We start from the raw sequence: 21,671 nt of genomic DNA, 5'->3' as shown, positions 1-21,671 counted from the left end.
TCCATTCAGTTGGCGCCCGACTGCCAGTGCGCATGCGTTTGAAGGCGGTGCCGGGAGGGGAGCACACCCCTGTGAAGTGCCGGGCACCCTTTGGGCGGCTCCCGCCGGCTAGCTGGACAGCGGCGCGCGCCAGGCGTGGCTTCCTCGGCCGGTGGGCTAGGATTGGGCGCAGCAGGTAGAAGGGGCAGGACCCTTCGCAGAAATAGCTCAGCGATTGGCCAGGAGCTGGAGGGAGCGTGGTGTTGGGAGGCGGGGCGGAGGGGGACGGACAGGGCAGCTCACGACGCTGAGGTGGTGGCCGCGGCCCTTGAATAAGTAAGTGAGCCACCCTCGGAGGCTCCCGCGCTGGGGACGGGAGGCCGGTGAGCCTCGGGACCTCTGAAAGCCTTGAGGAGGCGCGGGGGTGAGTGCGGCCCGGGGGAAACCCAGGTGCCCCGCCCCTCCCTTTCTTCCTGGCCCGCGCCTCGCCTCCCCATCCCCCGACCCTGGCCTGGCCCCTGCTGGGCCCCGACCCCTGGGGTAGCGTGTTTTCCCCGAACCAACCGCGCGCTTCTGGCCCTTGTCGGTTTAGGGAACTGGGAAGTTCCCTGGTCCTCCTCCCCAGCCCGCAGAGGGGACGCTGAGGCCCACGGGAGGCGGTCCCCTCCTCACCCGAGTCTCCACGCAGACACCATGGCCGAGCCCCTGAAGGAGGAAGACGGCGAGGACGGCTCTGCGGAACCCCCCGGGCCCGTGAAGGCCGAACCCGCCCACACCGCTGCCTCTGTAGCGGCCAAGAACCTGGCCCTGCTTAAAGCCCGCTCCTTCGATGTGACCTTTGACGTGGGCGACGAGTACGAGATCATCGAGACCATAGGCAACGGGGCCTACGGAGTGGTGTCCTCCGCCCGCCGCCGCCTCACCGGTGAGCTTCCTGAGCCGTCGCCTCCCAGATGTGGCAGCGTCGCAGGGAGTGGGAAACCGGCCCGTCCCAGACAGCTGGGAAGGAAAGCGGGGTGCGAGTTCTGGCTCCAGTCAACACACGCTGACCAGGACCCTCTGCCTGCCAGGCTCCGGGGAGGCTCGGTTCTCTGAAACTCTGGCCTGGGGGTTTTGCCATCCTGCCTGCCTACTTCCTCCTTAGAAAAATGACAGTCCCAGTTAGACCAGAATGGAGAGCCATTCCTTCGTGTTTAAGAGACAAATGTGTTCTGGAGCCAGACACTGGCACAAGGAACTGGTGGTGGGATGGGTGAGGTCTGAGATGCAGAGGGTGTAGGCATTAGAGACTGAACTCCACCACTGGGCAGCCGTGCAACCTCCAACAAGTTACTAAGCCATATTTCCTTCTCTTTAACATTGACCTATTGGGACCTGCCCTGTAGGGGAGTTGTGAAGGTAACATTTAATAATGTAGGTAACATGCTTGGCACATAGTAGGTACCCAGTACTTGGTAGCTGTTGTCATTTGCATCCTGGAAGGGAGGTGTTGATAGGGGCTGGGTCGACTCTGCAGTTTCTCCAAGGTATCCTCTGGTATGTCCCTGTTCCCTGCTCCTCAGGCCAGCAGGTGGCCATCAAGAAGATCCCTAATGCTTTCGATGTGGTGACCAATGCCAAGCGAACCCTCAGGGAGCTGAAGATCCTCAAGCACTTTAAGCACGACAACATCATCGCCATCAAGGACATCCTGAGGCCCACTGTGCCCTATGGCGAATTCAAATCTGTGTAAGAAGCGGGATGGGAGAGGGAGCCAGACTTGGGACTTTTCTGAAGGCTGCACCCATATTGCTGAAGTTCTGGAAGGGCAGCTGAATCTAATCTGAAGCAGGCTGGGAAAATTCCCGCAGTCCTAGGACCAGTTCTCCTTTAGAGTTTTGCCAGGGACAACTGTTATTCCTCAAGAAGTGTACAGATGATTTTACAGTTTTATAGAATCTTAGTATGTAGGATGTCAAATGTAGGACATTCCTACTATGACCACACCCTCCTATTCCCATAGCAGACTTGACTAATCAATCACAGAACACTTTCCTACAGACAGTGGACAAGCCTGATCAATTTTCATCATAGTTCTTCAAGCTGCCACTACCAAACAATGGAGATAGCCCCAAAAGGAAACCTATTGGCCAGCCCTGGTGTAGTCCAACCCCATCTTTTATCTGATGGGGAAACTAGGTCTGGAGACAAAAGTGATTTAACCAAGTTCATGGAAAAGTCGTAGAGAATCTAAAACGTGATGCTCTTCTTCCATACCATGCCGTCAGCCCCTACGGGGTCCCAGGGTAAGGCTGTTACCTGTCTGGAATCGGAAGGGTGTGGTGAGGATGGGGCTTGTCCCTGGAGTGTGATCAGGCCAACCCATGCTTCTCTCCTTCTTTCCCCTTTCAGCTACGTGGTCCTGGACCTGATGGAAAGTGACCTGCACCAGATCATCCACTCCTCACAGCCCCTCACACTGGAACACGTGCGCTACTTCCTGTACCAACTGCTGCGGGGCCTGAAGTACATGCACTCGGCTCAGGTCATCCACCGTGACCTCAAGCCCTCCAACCTATTGGTGAATGAGAACTGTGAGCTCAAGATTGGTGACTTTGGTATGGCTCGTGGCCTGTGCACCTCGCCCGCTGAACATCAGTACTTCATGACCGAGTATGTGGCCACGCGCTGGTACCGTGCCCCTGAGCTCATGCTCTCTTTGCATGAGTATACACAGGCTATTGACCTTTGGTCTGTGGGCTGCATCTTTGGTGAGATGCTGGCCCGGCGCCAGCTCTTCCCAGGCAAAAACTACGTACACCAGCTACAGCTCATCATGATGGTGCTGGGTACCCCATCACCAGCCGTGATTCAGGCTGTGGGGGCTGAGAGGGTGCGGGCCTATATCCAGAGCTTGCCACCACGCCAGGCTGTGCCCTGGGAGACAGTGTACCCAGGTGCCGACCGTCAGGCCCTATCACTCCTGGGTCGCATGCTGCGTTTTGAGCCCAGCGCCCGCATCTCAGCAGCTGCTGCCCTTCGCCACCCTTTCCTGGCCAAGTACCATGATCCTGATGATGAGCCTGACTGTGCCCCGCCCTTTGACTTTGCCTTTGACCGTGAAGCCCTCACTCGGGAGCGCATTAAGGAGGCCATTGTGGCTGAGATTGAGGACTTCCATGCAAGGCGCGAGGGCATCCGCCAACAGATCCGCTTCCAGCCTTCTCTCCAGCCTGTGGCTAGTGAACCTGGCTGTCCAGATGTTGAAATGCCCAGTCCCTGGGCTCCCAGTGGGGACTGTGCCATGGAGTCTCCCCCACCAGCCCCACCACCGTGCCCTGGCCCTGCACCTGACACCATTGATCTGACCCTGCAGCCACCCCCACCAGCCAGTGAGCCTGCCCCACCGAAGAAAGAGGGTGCCATCTCAGACAACACTAAGGCTGCCCTTAAAGCTGCCCTGCTCAAGTCTTTGAGAAGCCGGCTCAGAGGTGCCTTGTGGGCAGGTCGGGTGGGCAGAGGGGAGACTTGGACTTGGACAAGGCTTCAGCCTTTTACCTTCTCCCCTGCCCAACAGATGGCCCCAGCGCACCCCTGGAGGCTCCTGAGCCTCGGAAGCCGGTGACAGCCCAGGAGCGCCAGCGGGAGCGGGAGGAGAAGCGGCGGCGGCGGCAAGAGCGAGCCAAGGAGCGGGAGAAACGGCGGCAGGAGCGGGAGCGAAAGGAACGGGGGGCCGGGGCTTCTGGGGGCCCCTCCACTGACCCTTTGGCTGGACTAGTGCTCAGCGACAATGACAGAAGCCTTTTGGAACGCTGGACTCGAATGGCCCGACCCCCAGCCCCAGCCCCGACCTCTGTGCCAGCCCCTGCCCCAGTGCCAACGCCAACCCCAGCCCAACCTGCCAGTCCTCCTCCTGGCCCTGTAGCCCAGCCCACTGGCCCACAACCACAACCTGCGGGCTCCACATCTGGCCCTGTACCCCAGCCTGCCTGCCCACCCCCTGGCCCTGCAGCCCACCCCACCGGCCCTCCTAGGCCCATCCCTGTCCCTGCGCCACCCCAGATTGCCACCTCTACCAGCCTCCTGGCTCCCCAGTCACTTGTGCCACCCCCTGGGTTGCCTGGCTCCAACACCCCAGGAGTTTTGCCTTACTTCCCACCTGGCCTGCCACCTACAGACGCCGGGGGAGCCCCTCAGTCTTCCATGTCAGAGTCACCTGATGTCAACCTAGTGACTCAGCAGCTATCTAAGTCACAGGTGAGAGGGAGGCCCAGGCCATGGGGACACCTGGGTCCGGGCCAAAGGAAAATGGGTTCAGGAGTGGTCCCTGTTCCACAAAAACTGAGCAGCAGATGGGGCTTTGTCTCTGAACATGTCTCCTTGCTCACAGAAGGAGCATAATGGCGATGAAGAGGTTGTTAGGAGACAAGTTAGATATTGGAAAGTGCCTGGCCCAGAGGCGGGGCCAGCTAGCACTCACTGACGGCTGAAACTGGTGTTAGCACTCCCAGGTATCCAGGCGGAGTAGTCAGCAGCATTGGGACAGGGTGCCCTGCAGACCTCAGTCTGCCTGCATTGTAATCTGTCATTCTCTGCAGGTGGAGGACCCCCTGCCCCCTGTGTTCTCAGGCACACCAAAGGGCAGTGGGGCTGGCTACGGTGTTGGCTTTGACCTGGAGGAATTCTTAAACCAGTCTTTCGACATGGGCGTGGCTGATGGGCCACAGGATGGGTAAGGTGGCTGGACTGAGCTCCTAGACTGGGGCTGTGGGGAGAGGTTCCTGGTGCAGGAAGCATGCACCTGTGGGATGGGTGAGAGTCCAGCCTACGCTAATAGCACCCCTCCCTTCCCTTCCCCTGCAGCCAGTCAGATTCAGCCTCACTCTCAGCCTCCCTGCTTGCTGACTGGCTCGAAGGCCATGGCATGAACCCTGCCGATATTGAGTCCCTGCAGCGTGAGATCCAGATGGACTCCCCAATGCTGCTGGCTGACCTGCCTGACCTCCAGGACCCCTGAGGCCCACAGCCTGTGCCTTGCTGCCACGGTAGACCTAGTTCCAAGATCCATGGGAACATTCTCAAAGGCTTTAGCCCTGGACCCAGCAGGTGAGGCTCGGCTTGGATTATTCTGCAGGTTCATCTCAGACCCACCTTTCAGCCTTAAGCAGCCACCTGAGCCACCACCGAGCCATGACAGGATTGGGAGACCCTGACTCCCCCTGTACAATCCTTTTCAGTATTATATTTTTATTATTATGTTATTATTACACTGTCTTTTTGCCATCAAAATGAGGCCTGTGAAATACAAGGTTCCCTTCTGCACCTGACTCCAGGTGTAATTTTTGGAGTTCGGGGTAGGACACCATCAGTAGGGGAGCAAGGAGGAGACAGGTGCCTACATTTGGGGAAATAAGCAAATATGTTTGTGTGTGTGAAGCCAGTTCATTCAGGTTCTGAAGGTTTATTGAGACCTTCAGTCCCTACCCACTCCCAGCCCTGCAGAGATTGTCCTCTGCTCCCTCATGTGGCTAAACCTCTCAACCCCTGGAGAGTATGGGGAAGACCTCATAGATGCATGCCTACCTTGGCTGTGGCTGTTTCAGGGTGGTGTGCAGTAGCTGTGTTCTTGGTATAGAGCTTCGGGGGCTGGGATGGGTCATCAGGGAAAGCTGAGTATGATAGTGAGATGGGCTGGGGTTCCACGGTACTCACCACAGGGGATTAAGTTGGTGGGAGGAAGGCTGAGGATGAAACATGGTTTGAGAGCAGCCAGAGGAGTGCTGGGCTGTGGCCTAGAATACACCATGGCCCTGTTCACACTGTACTGCTCAGCCTAGCACACTAGGGTGGCCCAGACAGGGGTCCACAGTAAGGAAGCAGGACAAGATGGCACACAAAGGCCTGCAGCTGGGAGGATGGCTCCTGGCTGTCAGCTGTTGGGACAGGGTGGAGGCAACTCATTCTCATGGAGCCCAGCCAGGTCCAGGCTAGAACCATGTGCCTCTCGGAAAAGGCCTGGGGAGCTGCTGGCAGCGTAACTTCAGGTGTAGGGGAGCCAGGTCTGGCTTAGGAATGGATGCCCTGGGTGTATGACAGGGATGAGGCATGGCTGAGAGCCACAGGCCCCCTTGTAAGGAGTTGGTGCTCGGGAATCAGCAGAAGCATGCATCAGGGGCAGCAGAGGGAGCACTCGTGGAGACCATGCGTGTCCAGGGGAGGAAAGGGGCCTGAGGGGGCCAGCCCCTCAGGCCCGACGGATTTTCATCTCAGTGCGCTTGAGGGAGTAGTAGAAGCCCTTCCACTGGGCCCAATTGATGCCATTGGCATAGGAGAGGTGGGAGCCACCTAGGTAGAAGCCATTGAGGTTGGCGAAGTGGCAGCTGCGGAACCAGAAGGCTCCTGAGGAGAGAGCCGCGCAGTTCTGCACAAAGAGGTCCTGGTCCCGGTCAAAGGTAGAGAACTTCTGGCCACTGTGGTAGGACAGGGAGTCACCTGGCAGAGGGGAGAAGGGTTGGGGCTGCTGAGGCAGGGAACTGAGCTCCGAGCTGGCCGGGAGAGGGTGACAATGACGACTGTGAGAGAGATCACGTGGCAGCCTGGCGGGATGGGGCACCCTCCCTGAGCCAGATGTTGGGTAGATGTGCTTCTGCAATGAAGAGAAACAGCTGCTCCGCCACAGAGTTGCCTGGAGCAGGGCCAGGATGGCTGCTCCCCAGGGCTGAGGCCCAAGCTGGTTTGAGCTGGTTTAGAGCCAGCTCTGGCCCTTCCAGACCCAGGAGGGTTGAAGGAGGGGCCTGAAGGAGGTTGGGGATGACTGGGCAGGGCCAGCCCTGCCTTCTTTCCCCTCACAGCCCCTCCTAAAGCTAACGGCGGGGTATACCTGCCCCGCCGTCCTCGAAGCCTGCCACATAGAGGGTGTAGCCGTCCTCCTCTGCACTGACCGCGTTCGGGGAGATGGAGAAGTCAGCGTACTTGGCGTAGGCCGTGTTGTTCTCAAAGTCCTCCAAGTCCACTCGCAGCTCGTACTTCTGCTTCAGCGTCAGGAGGTGCATGTTCTGCAGCCCTGGGGAGGAGGGGCAGTTGGTCAACAAGGACCTGGCCCTGGGGCAGCCCCTCAGCCCACCTGGTCCCCACCTTACCCAGCCAGTACTCTCCATCGGCACGGCCGAAGCCCAGCTTGTAGTCATTCCAGCCCCGGAAGAAACTCACTGAGCCATTGAATCTCTTCTGGAAAACCTGGAGCAGAGAAGATGAGACTGGACCATCAAGGGTCCAGTGGGCAGGGTTCTGGGCCTGCCCTGCCCACCTCAAGCATGGACCCTGTGATGCTGTGGCCAGCTTGTTAAAGGACTGAGTTGTGGGGGGTAGTGGGAATGGGGTTGCTAAAACAAGGTCCACATTGGCACCAGGCCCCCTGTGGAGCAGCTGCCAGCACCCACCTGGGCTCTTCATACCCAGTTTCGTATAGGGGCAGGAAAGAGGCTAAGAGGGGGGCGCTCTAGAGTTCGAGTGCCTAGCTGTGGCACCTGGGCAAGTTCCTTCACCTCTCTGAGGCTTTAGTTCCTCAGTACTTCCCAGGATTATTGTGAGGCTTATATGCATTAACCTACCTCAGCCAGGTGCAGTGGCTCACGCCTGTTATCCCAGCACTTTGGGAGGCTGAGGTGGGCGGATCACCTGAGGTCAGGAGTTCAAGGCCAGTTTGGCCAACATGGTGAAACCCCATCTCTACTAAAAATAAAAAAATTAGCTGGGCGTGGTGGCACATGCCTGTAATCCCAGCTACTTGGGAAGCTGAGGCAGAAGAATTGTTTGAACCTGGGAGGTGGAGGTTGCAGCAGTGAGCTGGATGGAGCCACTGCACTTGAGCCTGGATGACAGAGCAAGACTCCGCCTCAAAGCAAACAGACAAACACCTACCTCAGGCACTTAGAATTTAAGTGTTGGCGGCTGCTCAGAAGCTGTGCTGTGGGTATCATTATCCCCATTTTAAAGATGAAGAAACTGAGGTTCACAGATGTGAAGCCCAGGGTCACAGGGCTGGGATTAGAACCAGCTCTGGCCTCTGTTCCCTCCTCCCACTCACCGTCCACTTCCCGCCCTCGGTGGTCATGTCACAGAAGACGGGCACAGGCACACTGGGGCCCAAGGGGTAGATGAGGTACACGCCGTCTGACTGGTAGCCCTGGGCATAGATGTCGTCACAGTCCAGGGGTTGCTGAAGGCAAAACCTCTCCAGAGCTGGGGGTGGGGACATGGGGACAGTGAGGAGAGTGGGACTATGGCATCACTGACACCTCAGCACCCCAAGACTTGCCTTAGTCCCTGGGACTGGGGGAATTTGACACAAGGAGTCATGGAAGATTTCTTCAAGGGAGATGAGCAATGCTCATGTCATCCATCTGCCCCATTTAGTAAAGGAGGAACCTGAGTCCTGCAGAGCTGGGGCTCAGCCCTGACAGTCTGTTCTGACAGTCCAGCCTCTCCTTGCCCAACCTGTGGGCCAGGCCGCGTCTGTGAGTGTGGGGCTGCTTACCATCTCCTCGGATCCCGGAGACCTGGGGGGCACACGGGGGCGTGGAGAGAAGCAGCAGCAGCGGCAGGGCCAGGAGGGCCTGGCGATGGGCAGACAGGGTCAGCACAGCCCCTTCCCAGCTCGAGACCCCCTGTTCTCTTTGTATTTGCCCCCACCATGCGTGCATATGCTGCCCTTGCCTGAATGCCTCTCCTGCCATTTGGCCCCTCTTTCCCCACCCTGCCCCCCCTCCGGCCAAGTAACCCCACTCTCTGGGACAGGCTATATACCCTCATCGCTTACAAGTTTCAAGAGAACTCCTTGTGCCTTCATAGTCCCCTCTGTGGCCAGGGGCCTCTGGAGTGGGCTCAATTCCCCAGTGCTATGAGTCCCCCTACCCTGGGCCCCGTACCTTCATGCTGTCAGTTCTGCTCAGAGTGGCTGGGTGTCTGCGGCCCCAGACTGCAACCGCCCAGAGTTATGTGCTGGGCCCCCGCCAGCCGCCCCAGCCCCGCCCCCCTTCCCGTAGCTGCAGAACCCCCCTCTCCCCACCCCAGACAACCAGCATCAGTTTACACTATCAGGGGGCTGGGAGGTGGGGCCGGAGCCAGGGGACCACCTGTGTCTCATTAGGCCTGTCGGGCAAAGTACTGCAGACGTTAACTCCCTGCTGGCTCCAACTGTTCCCTGGATCCCACTCCATCTGCCATCCGCCACCCGCCCCGCTAGATCTGTGGGCCCCCTGGCACCCCCAGGCAGCCCCAGCCCGGCGCAGCCTGTCCCCTGCTTCCTGATGGCCCCCCCTGCAGATGTCTGTTTATTCTTTCCCCCTCCTTCCCTGGCCTGTGTTTCATCAGCCATTGAGGGGGAGGGCTGAGGGGGTGTCATATGCCCGGCTTCTGGGGAGGGGAGGCCTGCTCTGGGGGAGCAGAAGGCTGAGGGGACAGCTTCAGAGCTCCTGATGTGGGAGCCTGGCTGGGGCTGGTGGGGGGACAGAGGCAGCAGTCTCCTGGCAGGCCTGGGACATTTCTGAGCCATGAGCACAAGGCTGCTGGCGTCCAACTGCTCTGTCTGCCCCAGCTCAGGCCAGGCAGGGCCCCTCTCCAGCCCCCCTCGCCGGCACCTCCTCACTCTGGCCACCTCAGGCCCGCTCTTTTCCCCTCCCACAGTTCCCTGGCCCATCTCTCTGGCTCACATGCACAGGGTATGGGACCTCTTTTGTTTTTCCTCACTCCACCCCTCCTCCTTTCTTCCAGACCCTTCACTTTGGCTCCCACACCTCCCAGACTCTACTTCATCTGAATCTCCCTGCTTCTGGGCTCTCTCCTCCCATCCCTGGCACACTACTAGGAGAGCTGTTCTAGATGGCCTCTCAGATTATGTCACCCTGCTTAAGCCTCATGGCTCCCTATTGCCTCAGGGCTGAGGCTAGGTTTTTCACCTTGGACATGAAAGGAATTTCAAGTCTGTCTCTGGCCTACCTTGAGGACCTTGTCCCTTATTACTGTGACTCAAACTACAGGGCAGCCACCCCAGACTTCTCACCATGGAGGTCCCCACTCCTTTGTGCTGCCCCCTGTGATGCCCACTCATCTGCCTCCTTTTCTTGGCCATAAGGGCCAGTGAGCAGGGTCTGGGTCTCATTTCTGCATGCTCAGTGCCCATCACAGAGCCTGGCACAAGGTAGGCTTGATATGTACATGCACAGTCACTCACATATTTTTATATATAGATAAGATACTAGAGTCGGGGCCTTGTTCTCTTGTCCAGTTGCAATCATAGCTCACTGCAGCCTCAAGCTCCTGGGCTGAAGTGATCCTCCCACCTCAGCCTCCTAAGGAGCTAGGACTACAGGTGTGCCACCACACCCAGCTAATTTTTAATTTTTTTTGTAGAGGATCGGGGGGCAGTCTCCCTATGTTGCCCAGGCTGGTCTTGAACTGGCCTCCAGTGTTGCTCCCACCTTAGTCTCCCAAGAAGCTGGGACTATAGGGCCACCACACCTGGCTCAAAGGTATGTTTTGAGCCCTGTGTGCTATAGGCTATGCTGGCTGCTGAGGATACAGTATCTGCCTTGCGGAGTGGCAAGCACCGGTTTTGGACAGTGAATTGCAAATGTAAGGTGTGTTACAAAAGGACATTTGTATTGAATGGATAAACAGATGAAAGATTCAAAGGCAAAGTGATGAGGCAGCTCTGGCTTAGGTCCCATCTCTCCACTCCTGAGTCAATAGATAAGCCCCTTGGAAAAGCCCCAGCTGGCCTTCCTGGCTTGGTTCTGTGATTGCCTCTGTTCATAGTTGTGTCTTGTGTCAGGCTGCCTCAGTTCAAATCTAGATTCTGTTGCCTGTTAGCTGGGTGACCTTGCACAAATTACCTAGTCTCTCTGTGCCTTGGTTTCCTCCTCTGTAAAATGAGGATAGTCATAGTATCTACTTCATAGGGGTGTGGTAAGGATTAAGTAATACATATCAAGTTCCTAGAACAGTGCTACAATTGGCAACTATTTAGTAAATATTAGCTATCGTCATCATCATAAGAAACATCATGATTCTCATATGAATGGGTTGTCTTCAACACAGCTTGTATTCTTGCCTGTGGAAGAGACAGTTAGCTGGCTTTCAATACTCGTTCTTCCCTTAGTCCTCAGTAGTAAGATCTGATTTTTATCTGGGCTCATTGTCCAGCCTCCCTTGTAGCTAGATGACGTCACACATCTGAATTTTGGCCAATAAGATGCCAACTTATTGTTGTAAAGGTAGGTGGCTTGTCCCTCTTCATCCTGCACTCTGTCCTACTGAATGTGATGGCTGGAGCTCTAGCTGCCACCTTGGACAGTGGGGATGAGGAGGATGAGGCCTCATCAGGGGATGGCAGAGGAGGAACTGGGAAAGCCTCTCACGACTTTGTGGAGTGGGTCCAAAAACAGCCCTGGACTGCCCTCCTCTAGGCCTTTTTTATGCAAGAGAGAAAGAAACTTCTGTGTACTTTAAATCTTTGTGGGTTTTTTTTTCTGTTACACACAGCTGAATCTAATCCTGATTTCTTCTTTCAGCAAATGCCAGCTAATTTTAACACAAGTCTATAAAAGGGAAAATAATGAAAAAAAAAAATCAGTCATCAAAACAAATAATAAAATGGTCCAAAGTCAAGTATTGAAGGCTTTTGGAGAATATCACTAATGAGCAAACCTAGAAACTCCCCTTCCTCCTAAAAAAGAGAGAATTAAGATATGAGGTATCAATTGCATTTTGCCAATTAGTTTCTACTTAAAAAATGTAATCATGTGTGTGGGTGCAGCAAAGCAGGCACTGTGTTCACTGGATGTGGCTGGAAATTAGTTTAACTTTTGCGGGAAAGAAATTTGGTAATAACATACCCAGAGTCGGTAATCCTTCTAAGATGTTGTCTGGAGGAAATACTCTGACATGTTGAAGAGGCTACAGATACAGTTAGGGGCCATTACTTGTTGGCTGCCCAGCATGGGAAACCTCTTCCCACGTTTGGGGTGTTCCTCTCCTAATTAGAATGCTGGGTGTTCACATTCCCAGGGTTCCTTGCAGTTTGATTGAGGGCACATGGCCTTGGTTTAGCTGATAAAATGCACGGTCCTGGGCTTCATTTTGGGAGAAAGTGATTTGAGAAGCAGGAGCAGGAACAATCCATTCCTGGGGTGATGGTGACCCCAGTGCTGTCTGGGTCCTGGTTTCTCTGGGTGGTTGGTGGTGGCTTGGCAAGCGCAATGCTGAGTGACACTGGCTTAGTCTCGGGCTGCAAAGCCCAGAGCTTGGTTCTCAGCCCTCCCAGTGATCAGTTTGCTCTGCCTGCTAATGTTTTTGAAAGAGACCCCCAACTCACATGCATGAAGATGTTTGTGTCTGGATTCTGTCATTGCCAACAACACACGCTAACTCTGACTTTGTTGGGAGGCTTTGCTGAGAGTCTAGACTAGGGGTGGGTGGGAGCTGAGGCTGCCCTGGGCTCTGGAAAGCAGGCCCTCAGTGGGGGTCCTGTGGTGGGACAATGTCGGGTTGATGCTGCTCAGTGCACAGGGCTATGGCTTTGTCTGTCTGCCAGATTCCAGGAGTGGGGAGGACCCATCCCACCGGCCTTGCTTGGGTTGTTTTACACATCCCTTGGAAAGGGGGTTGCAGTTGGACGCCTTTCATTTGCCTCCCCACCTTTCTCCGCACTGCCCTGGGCCCCGGGAGGCCAGCCTCACCCTCTGGTTTCTGATTGGGTCCAGCCAATGAGGAGCCTAGGAGGATTCAGTGAAAAGGAGAATGAAGTAGGAATATTCATTCTCCTCCTTGTAGAGTCCCACAGGCTGGCTTTGTTTCTCAGCCAACAGTCTCAAGTCCTGCCAGGCAGCCATCTCCATAACAGCCCCCTGACTCACTGTGGGTGACTCCTTCTTCCTCTGCCCCCTTCAGGTCTAGGGGTGTTGATAGCCCTGGTGTTACCAGCCCAGAGATAGGAGGCCATCTCCTGCTCACACCTCAGCAAATAGTCCTTTTATTAATTGCTACTCAAATTGTCCTAATCTGAGTGTTACTTGATGGAAACTGGACTGATTCGGGGAGAGAGGCATCCATGATGATAATACAGAAAACGAGTGTGAGATTAGGAGGGGAAGTGGCTGCAGGTGTACAAAAAATCTCCCTCTGTAATAGTCATTGTAATGTACGCCGTAATATTGTCAAACCCAGATGGCTCAGTAAAAACGGATGACCCCCTGTGCTTCCTCGATGTCATTTTGGTAGGACATTTGCTCAAGTTGGTGTGGCTCCTGCCCCTGGGTTAGGCCTGTGCTGATTGTTCTCTGCGTTGCCTGATCCACCCACATCCTCCTCTGTGCCCGGGTGGCTGCCCTGTAGGGAGGGCATCACTGGGTTTCCGTGGCCCCTGGCTTCCAGCTGGGTTTGACTAATGGGAGACACCAACAGGAGATGGGAGAAGAGAGAGGTTGAAGTATTTCTCCCCAGCTCCTGTCCTGATAGGCACAGCAGTTTTGGCTGTAGCTGTGCCTGCTGTCCTCCACCCCCCACCTCCTGATGACATCTCCTGCCACAACCTCCCTCACTGTCTCCAGTAACCCAGTTTCCTCCCCTTGCCCCTCAGGCTGGGATGATGAGGGCTCTCATCCTTGCTAGTCCCAGGATGTCTCAATGCCCCATGTTGGTTTTCTTAATGTTCACACCCAAGTAAATAGTCCCTTCATTAAATTCTCTGAAGAAAAACAAAACAAAACAAAACAAAACCCAAAAGGCTGAGTTCACCCTTTGTTTCCTGAGAGGACCCTGACTGACTCAAGGTCTTACTTTGGTTTCCTCTAAAAGCACAGCAGCCTGTGGAGTGGAGCTTTTTCTGTTGTTTCGGACAACAGCTAAGGACAAGACCTCTATTCTCTCTGCAGGTGCAGACACCTCCCTGTGTGTCTTGCTGGCAGGCAGCTAGACTGCTCCTTTATCTACCCTCCTGTATCCGGAGCTAGAGAAGCCTGAGGAGAGGTTTGAAGGAAACTCATCAAAGCAGAGAACACCTAGGGAGAAGAGACGGTGGGTCCCCCCAACCCAGGCCAAGCAAAGCGGCTCCGAGAGAGGGGCTGTCTGCCAGAAGGACAGACTTTTCCCTGAGCTGCCCAAACCCAAGGGCCCTTTCCCAGAGGCCGCTGCTGCAGCAAAGTGAGAACGACTGTTTGGAAGACGGGGGGTGAAGCCTGGGGCTGCCCAAAGTGGAAAGAAGAGAGAGGGCAGGGGCTCGCACAGTCATCGTTTGGCAGGACACGGATGTGGTATTCTGAGTGGGTGCTGTGGAATATGAGGTCAGATTGGAATCAGGCCCATCCTCATAACCTCATTTTACCTTAACTACCTCTTTAAAGGCTGTATCTCCAAATATAGTCGCATTCCAAGGTACTGCATGGTACGGCTTCAGTATGAATGTTGGGGGACACGATGCATCCCATAACAAGCATCTTCGAAGCACCAGGCACTCTTTAACCCTTTGTAGGCATCCGTGCACAAGACAGAATCTCCAGCCCTCCTGGAGCTACAGAAGAGAAAGAAAAGTAAGTGAAATGATGATAAGTACTATGAAAAGTGAAGCAGGAAGGCGGCAGGAATGGGGCCAAAGTTTGGGACAGGGCATGTCCAGAAGGCCGTAGTGTGGAGATGGTAATGGTGAACTCTGGGTCCAAGGGCAGACACAGACGTGTTGTGGTGGGGAACACTGTATCTTATTTCTCTAACATGGGGGAAGGTTTTAGGAGGGATTTGGTGTCTCTCCCCACCTTTATATAGTTTGGGACAAGATCAGTTGATGGAGCTCAGGGTGTAGCAGAGAGAAGAGGCAGATTAGAGATGGAGAGGGTGTTGAATGTAGGCTAAAACATTTGAACTTCATCCCAAGGGCCTTTGGGATTAGGGTATATTGAGATATGTAACTTAGGTTCCTGATTTTACTTTGATGTGTAGATGCTATATAACTGGGGAGAAAGCATACAGATTAGAGGTCTTTTTGTTGTTAAATAAACAAATGCATGTGTATAATTGGGATAAAAGGGGTACTTGGAGGCCGTATATGGAGAAACAGCAGTCCCTAGCCCTGTGTTTGATGAGTCCTGGGGTTGAGTCTTTTCTCTTTCATTGTGCTGGCCAGCAAGTGGAGGTTTGTTTCCCTCAGTTCTGAGAAAATTATTTTCTATTACTTCTTTGGCTATTTCTTTCCTCCATTTTCTCTGTTCTCTTTGTGATAATTTTATTAGTTGGATATTGGATCTCTTAAATTGATCCTATGTTATATATTGCCTGAAAAATCCTCTGTGCTCTGCCAACCATCTCTTCCTCCCCCTAAACCCCTGGCAACTACTGAACTTTTTATTGTCTCCATAATTTTATCTTTTCCAGGATGTCATATAGCTGGAATCATATAATAATTTGCAGCCTTTTCAGATTGGCTTCTTTCACTTAATGGTATGCATTTAAGGTTCTTCCATGTCTTCTCATGGTGTGATAGCTCACTTGTTTTCAACACTGAATACTATACAGTTGTCTGGATGTACCCCAGTTTATTTATCCATTCACTTAATAAAGGACATCTTGGTTGCTTCCAAGTTTGGGTGATTATGAATAAAGCTGCTATAAACATCTGTGTGCAGGTTTTGTGTGGACGTACATTTTCAACTCGGGTAAATAACAAGGAGCATGATTGCTGGGTCATATGGTTAAGACTTTGTTTAGTTTTGTAAAAAAACTGCTACACTATCTTCCAAAGTGTCTGTACCATTTTGTATTCCTACCAGCAATGAATGATTGCTGTTCCATATCCTTGCCAGAATTTAGTATTGTTGTTATTTTTTACTTTAGCTAGTCTTATAGGTATGTAATGATATCTTGTGATTTTATTTTGAATCATTTAATAGCAAATGATGTTGAACATCTTGTCATGTGCTTGTTTGCCATCTGGTATATCTTTTTCAGTGAAAAATCTGTTCATGTCTTTTCCCATGTTCTTTTTTTTTTTGAGACAGGGGCTTGCTCTGTCACACAGGCTGGGTGTAGTGGTACAATCTCAGCTCACTACAGCCTCAACCTCCTAGGTTCAGGCCATCCTCCCACCTCAGCTTCCTAAGTAGCTGGGACTACAGGCATGTGCCACCACGCTTGGCTAATTTTTGTATTTTTTTTAGAGAGGTGGTTTTGCCATGTTGCCCAGGCTGCTCTCTAACTCCTGGACTCAAGCAATCCTCTGACCTCAGCCTCCCAATGTGCTGGGATTACAGGCATGAGCCACTGCACCCACTCCCCACACCCATGTTCTAATTGGACCATTTGCTTTTTTCTGCTGGAGTTTTGAGAGACCTTTATGTATTTTAGATACTAGTGCGTTGTCAGCTATGTGGTTTGCAAATATTTTTACCCATTCTGTGGCTCGTCTTTTTATCCTCTTAACAGGGCCAGTCTTTTATAGAGCAAACATTTTAAATTTTGATTAAGTTGAATTAATCAACTTTGCGTTTTTGGTGTTATATCTAGCAACTTTTTGCCTAGTCCTAGGTCCCAAAGATCTATTTTTTTCTAGTTTTATAATTTTACTTTTAAGTTGGTGATCCACTTTAAGTTAATATTTATAGAAGTCAAGTTCTTTTTTTCCCCCTTCTTTTTGTAGATTCCTTAGGATTTTCTACATAGATAATTAGGTCATCTGCAAATAGGGGGAAGTTTATTTCATCCTTTCCTATCTGTGTACCTGTTATCTCCTTTTCTGTTCTTATTGCACTGGCTAGAATTTCTAATCCTATGTTGAATAAGAATGATGAGAGCAGATATCATTGCCTAGTTCCTGATTTTAGCAAGAACGCATCCAAGGCTAGGTGTGGTGGCTCATGCCTGTCATCCCAATACTTTGGGAGGCCAAGGTGGGAGGATCACTTTAACCCAGGAGGTGGAGGCTGCAGTGAACTGTGATCGCACCACCACACTCCAGCCTGGGTAAGAGTCAGACCCTGTCTCAAAAAAAAAAAAAAAAAAAAAGAAAGAAAGCAAGAATTCAGTCTTTCACTGTTAGGTATAATGTTACCTGTAGTTTTTTTGTAGAGGCTCTTTATCAAGTTGAGAAATTTCCCCTGTATTCCTACTTTTCTGACAATTTATCATTCATGAGGTGTTGAATTTTTTCAAATACTTTTTCCACATTAATTGATATGATCCTATGGGTTTTCTTCTTTAGCCTATTCACTTGGTGGGTTATATTGATTGATTTTCAAATGTCAAACCAACCTTTCATTTCTAGAATAAATTACACTTGGTCATAGTGTAGAATTATTTTTATATTGCTGAATTCTATTTGGTAATATTTTGTTAAGAATTCTTGCACCTATTCATGAGGGATATTGGTCTGGATATTTATCTTTCTAGTACCATCTTTGGTTGTGATACAGGGTCATAATAGCCTTGTAATGAATTGGGAAGCACTTCCTTCTCTTTCCTTCTATTTTCTGGAAGATATTGTATGTAACTAGTTTTAATTCTTTTTTTTTTTTTTGAGACACGATCTTACTCTGTCACCCAGACTGGAGTGCAGTGGTGTGATCGTGGCTCCCTGCAGCCACAACCTCCTGGACTCAAACGATCCTCTGTCCTCAGCCTCCCAAAGTTCTGGGATTATCGGCACGAGCCACTGAGCCTGGCCCTGTGTTAATTCTTCTGTAAAAGTTTGGTAGAATTCTTCAGGGAAATCACGTGGGCCTGGAGATTTTTTTTTTTTTCCCTGAGAAATATTGTGATACATCTTTTAGGCCTCCATGGGTTTTGAAGAGATGTTTGTTGTCATTTAAATTGCTTTCCTCCTATAAATAAAGCATTTTTGTCTAGGTGCTTTATATATTTTTTCTTAGTTTTTAGTTTTCAGAAATTTATAATGTGTTTTGCCATGAATTTTTGGGAGTTATCCTGATTGGGATTTGCTCGCTTTTGTTTGTTTGTTTGTTTGTTGTTTTGAGACAGTCTTGCTCTGTCGCCCAGGCTGGAGTGCAGTGGCACAGTCTCGGCTCACTGCAAGCTCTGCTTCCTGGGTTCATGCCATACTCCTGCCTCAGCCTCCTGAGTAGCCAGGACTACAGGCACCTGCCACCACACCCGGCTAATTTTTTATTTTTAGTAGAGACGGGGTTTCACCGTGTTAGAAAGAATGGTCTCAATCTCCTGACCTCGTGATCCGCCTGCCTTGGCCTCCCAAAGTGCTGGGATTACAGGCATGAGCCACCGCGCCCGGCCTGCTCACCTTTTTAATCTGTTGTTGGCTTATGTCTCTTGTCAAATTTGGGGAGTTTTCAGCCATTATTGCTTTGAGTACTTCTTTTTGCCTCACCCTCCTTCTTTCCTCTAAGGACTCCAGTGACACAAATATTAGATCTTTGTGGTACAATAGTTGCCCAGGTCCATGAGTCTGTTCATATTTTTTCCAGTCTTTTTTCTCTCTGTTGTCAGATTAGGTAGTTCTATTGTTTTGTCTTGGAATTCACTGATTGTTCCCTCTGTCCTCTCCATTCTGCTCTTGAGCCCATCCACTGAGGTTTTTTATTTTGAGTATTGTATTTTTTGGTTTTAAAATTTCCATTTGGTTCTTTGTAGCTCCTTTTTAAAATTTTTCTTTTTTTATTTTTATTTATTTATTCATTCATTCATTTATTTTTTGCTGAGGCTGTCTATGTTTCCATTTGTTTCAGGTGTGTTTGCAGTTGCTCATTGAAGCATTTTATTATAGCCATTTTAAATCTTTGTCAGCTAATCCTGACATCCCAGTCATCTCAGTGTTGGCATCTATCAGTTATCCTTTGTCATTCAGTTTGAGATTTGCTGGTTCTTTATATGATTAATACTTTTTTATTGAAACCTGGACGTTTTGTATTATGTTATGAAATGCTGGGTCTGATTGAAACCTGTTTTTTGTTTGTTTGTTTGTTTGAGACAGAGTCTTGCTCTATCACCCGGGCTGGAGTGCAGTGGCGTGATCTCGGCTCACTGCAACCTCCACCTCCCGGGTTCAAACCATTCTCCTGCCTCAGCCTCCGGAGTAGTTGGGACTACAGGGGCATGCTACCATGCCTGGCTAATTTTTGTATTTTTATTAGATTGATGCAAAAGTAATTGCAGCTTTGCCATTAATGGCAAAAACCAGTTACTTTTGCGTCAACCTAATAGTAGAGACGGGCTTTCACCATGTTGCCCAGGCTGGTCTGGAACTCCTGGCCTCAAGTGATTCATCTGCCTTGACTTCCCTAAGTGTTGGGATTACAGGTGTGAGCCACCACACCTGGCCTAAACTTATTTTAGCTGGCCTCTTCTGACACCCCTCTGGCCGGGAGAGGGGTGGCACTGCTTCAGTACCACCAGGTGGGGGTAGAAGTCCAAGTTCCTCACTTTGCTTCTGTTGACACTTAAGAGGGGGATTCCCTGTTACTGCTAGACAGCGTGCAAGTTTCAGCTCCCCAGGTGGTCTCCACTAACACTGCAAGGTCAGGGAGAGCACCTGTAATGGCTGGGATACAAGTTCTGGCTCCCTACTTGGCCTTCTCTGATACCACCCAGCTAGGGATGTTGGGACCCCTCATTACTGCCTTGTGAGGGGGAGGTCTAGGCTCCCCATTCAGCCTTTGTGGCATGGGTGGGTGGGGCTGCATGCTTTCCTGTGGCGTTTGGCTGCAGTAGGGTATTTATTGCCTAGGAATTTTCTGTCTTGCCAGGCCACCCTTTTCCTGGTCCTTCAGATAGCAGATTTTGTTGAGGTTTTTTTTTTTTTTTTTTTTTTTTTTTAGTGGCTGTTGGCATTTCCAGATTGCCAGCTTCTCCAGTACCCATTCTGGGATAAGGAGACAAAAAGAAAGCCCAAGAGAGTCACCACCACCATCCTCAGTCCTGAGGTCCCTGGCCCGCTTGCCTTCTTCTCTCCACCTCTCAGAGTCTTCCCATGTCTGTCTTGTATGTGATGTCCCAGGTTTTTAGTTGTACTTAGCAGGAAGTATAGGAAAAAATATACCTACTCCATCTTCCCACAAGTGGAAGTTCCTTAAAAAGAATTATGAGGCATAAGTTACATAGAGTGACGTAGACCAGTCTTTCCAAACGTGTACCTGGGAACTACCACCCAGATTTCTAGCACCACAGCAGGCTTCCTGTGAGGAGGGACACATTTTTATTTGCATCTTAAAAAAACCGGGCTGACTGCCAGGTGGAAAATGGATTGGTGGGAGGCAGGGGAGGGACTGATGGCCTGAGTGTTCTCAGACACCATCATCTGTCCCTGATGGCCTCTGTGGGTGGGGTGGGGTGGCCTGGGCTCCATGGTCACCTCCCTCCTCTTTGGCACTGGGTCATCAGTCAGGGTCAAGCAGTCCAGGGCTGCCTGATGTGGGTGGGGAACCTCTGCTCTTTCTGGCATCAGACTCAGTGTCAGGAAGCAGAAGCACATTTCAGCTTTTGTACGCCCTCTTTCCTGACCTCTGGGGTCAGGTGTTAATTTCCTGTTGCCTAACTGTGTCCACATTCATTTTTTCAGCAAACATGCTGTATTATGGATTGCTAAGGACATGACTGCTGTGGCTGCTTTGCTCTGCGTGGCCCTAGATTATGGTGTTGTGATGGGGAGAGCAAATGGGGTTAGAGAGAGAGGAAGAAGAAACACTGTGTGTCTGCAAGAGAAAGAGAGACAGAGAGAAACAAATGCTAGAGACTAGATAGGAGATAGGCTTGGCTGCAGGTCACTTGGATAGCCTCAGTTTCCTCATCTGTAAAATGGAGCCAATATTTTCACCTTTAGAGAAATGTGGGAAGGATCGGAGATTCTGTTATTAGAATGACTCAGCATATAGTAGGAGCCCAGTAAATAGACATGATCATTATTATCATTGTAATAAACTAATGGAAAACTGTACTTCTTTATCTGTTGGATATTTGTCCTAAGGCCTACTGTGTAAAAAGTCCTTCTGTAAGAATCTCTTGGATTTTCCTTTGACAAAAAAAAAAAGAGGAGAGGCCTTGAGGGGGTTGGTCTGAGATCCAAGTTGGGGCAGGGCTGATGCCTGGGGAGATCTGGGCACACTGAGGTAAGTGGCCCAGACTTGCTTCCAAGGCTGATTAACAGGCTAGCATTGGCCGGGCGCAGTGGCTCATGCCTGTAATCCCAACACTTTGGGAGGCCGAGGCAGGCAGATCACGAGGTCAGGAGTTTGAGACCATCCTGGCCAACATGGTGAAACCCCGTCTCTACTAAAAATACAAAAATTAGCTGGGTATGGTGGTGTGTGCCTGTAATTCTAGCTACTTGGGAGGCTGAGGCAGGAGAATCACTTGAACCAGGGAGTCAGAGGTTGCAGTGAGCCAAGATGGTACCACTGCACTCCAGCCTGGCAACAGAGCGAGACTCCATCTCAAAAAACAAAAGCAGACTAGCATTTATTGAGCACCTACTGTTCACCAAGCTTTCTGCACTGACCCTACATGGGGGTAATTATATCTTCAGTTTTACTGCTGAGGTTTACTGCTGAGGAAACTGAGCTTGAGTGAGAAAAGTGACTCTGCCTAGTGAGTTAAGTGGAACGAGTATTTGAACCAAGGCCTGTTTGGTGCCAAAGCCTGGGTGCTGCCCAGGACACACATAACCTTGCCAGTCAGGTTGAAGGATGGCGTAGGTCAGCGGG

The 21,671-nt window shown here is 51.4% G+C and overlaps 2 protein-coding genes across 5 annotated transcripts; one reads left to right on the top strand and one right to left on the bottom strand.

Moving 5' to 3' along the window:
• Nucleotides 1-25: 25 nt before the first annotated feature.
• MAPK7 (mitogen-activated protein kinase 7) lies at nucleotides 26-5,285 on the top strand. 3 transcript variants are annotated; one of them, XM_025361569.1, is made up of 7 exons: nucleotides 26-315; nucleotides 668-904; nucleotides 1,542-1,707; nucleotides 2,371-3,449; nucleotides 3,536-4,215; nucleotides 4,557-4,690; nucleotides 4,822-5,285. In XM_025361569.1, exons 2-7 carry the CDS (start codon nucleotides 673-675, stop codon nucleotides 4,973-4,975), a joined length of 2,445 nt encoding a protein of 814 aa, XP_025217354.1. In that variant the 5' UTR covers nucleotides 26-315; nucleotides 668-672; the 3' UTR covers nucleotides 4,976-5,285. The 3 variants fall into 3 exon arrangements, with proteins under 3 accessions (XP_025217354.1, XP_025217351.1, XP_025217353.1); XM_025361566.1 differs by adding an exon at nucleotides 2,247-2,264 and having other exon boundaries at nucleotides 41-904; nucleotides 4,822-5,278; XM_025361568.1 differs by having other exon boundaries at nucleotides 96-403.
• Nucleotides 5,186-8,976, bottom strand: MFAP4 (microfibril associated protein 4). Of its 2 annotated transcripts, none has more exons than XM_025361571.1 (6): nucleotides 8,886-8,976; nucleotides 8,495-8,573; nucleotides 8,045-8,199; nucleotides 7,098-7,194; nucleotides 6,839-7,021; nucleotides 5,186-6,450 (listed from the first exon to the last, which is right to left on the bottom strand). In XM_025361571.1, the coding sequence occupies exons 1-6, from the start codon at nucleotides 8,889-8,891 to the stop codon at nucleotides 6,203-6,205; spliced, it is 768 nt and encodes a 255-aa protein (XP_025217356.1). In that variant the 5' UTR covers nucleotides 8,892-8,976; the 3' UTR covers nucleotides 5,186-6,202. The 2 variants fall into 2 exon arrangements, with proteins under 2 accessions (XP_025217356.1, XP_025217355.1); XM_025361570.1 differs by having other exon boundaries at nucleotides 8,777-8,955.
• Nucleotides 8,977-21,671: the final 12,695 nt, after the last annotated feature.

The sequence above is a fragment of the Theropithecus gelada genome, chromosome 16 (genome assembly GCF_003255815.1).
Source record: "Theropithecus gelada isolate Dixy chromosome 16, Tgel_1.0, whole genome shotgun sequence".
Classification (NCBI taxonomy): Eukaryota; Metazoa; Chordata; class Mammalia; order Primates; family Cercopithecidae; genus Theropithecus; species Theropithecus gelada.
The sequence above is the reverse complement of the archived record's forward strand: the minus strand, read 5'-3'. Positions and strand labels throughout refer to the sequence as shown.

Coding starts and splice junctions, on each gene's coding strand:
- MAPK7 (XM_025361566.1), top strand. CDS start 673: ATGGCCGAGCCCCTGAAGGAGGAAGACGGCGAGGACGGCTCTGCGGAA. Junction 4,216..4,556: donor AGCAGCTATCTAAGTCACAG/GTGAGAGGGAGG, acceptor CATTCTCTGCAG/GTGGAGGACCCCCTGCCCCC. Junction 4,691..4,821: donor GCTGATGGGCCACAGGATGG/GTAAGGTGGCTG, acceptor CTTCCCCTGCAG/CCAGTCAGATTCAGCCTCAC.
- MFAP4 (XM_025361570.1), bottom strand. CDS start 8,806: ATGAAGGCACAAGGAGTTCTCTTGAAACTT. Junction 8,574..8,776: donor AAGGAGTTCTCTTGAAACTT/GTAAGCGATGAG, acceptor GCCCATCGCCAG/GCCCTCCTGGCCCTGCCGCT. Junction 7,195..8,044: donor CCGAGGGCGGGAAGTGGACG/GTGAGTGGGAGG, acceptor TCTCTGCTCCAG/GTTTTCCAGAAGAGATTCAA.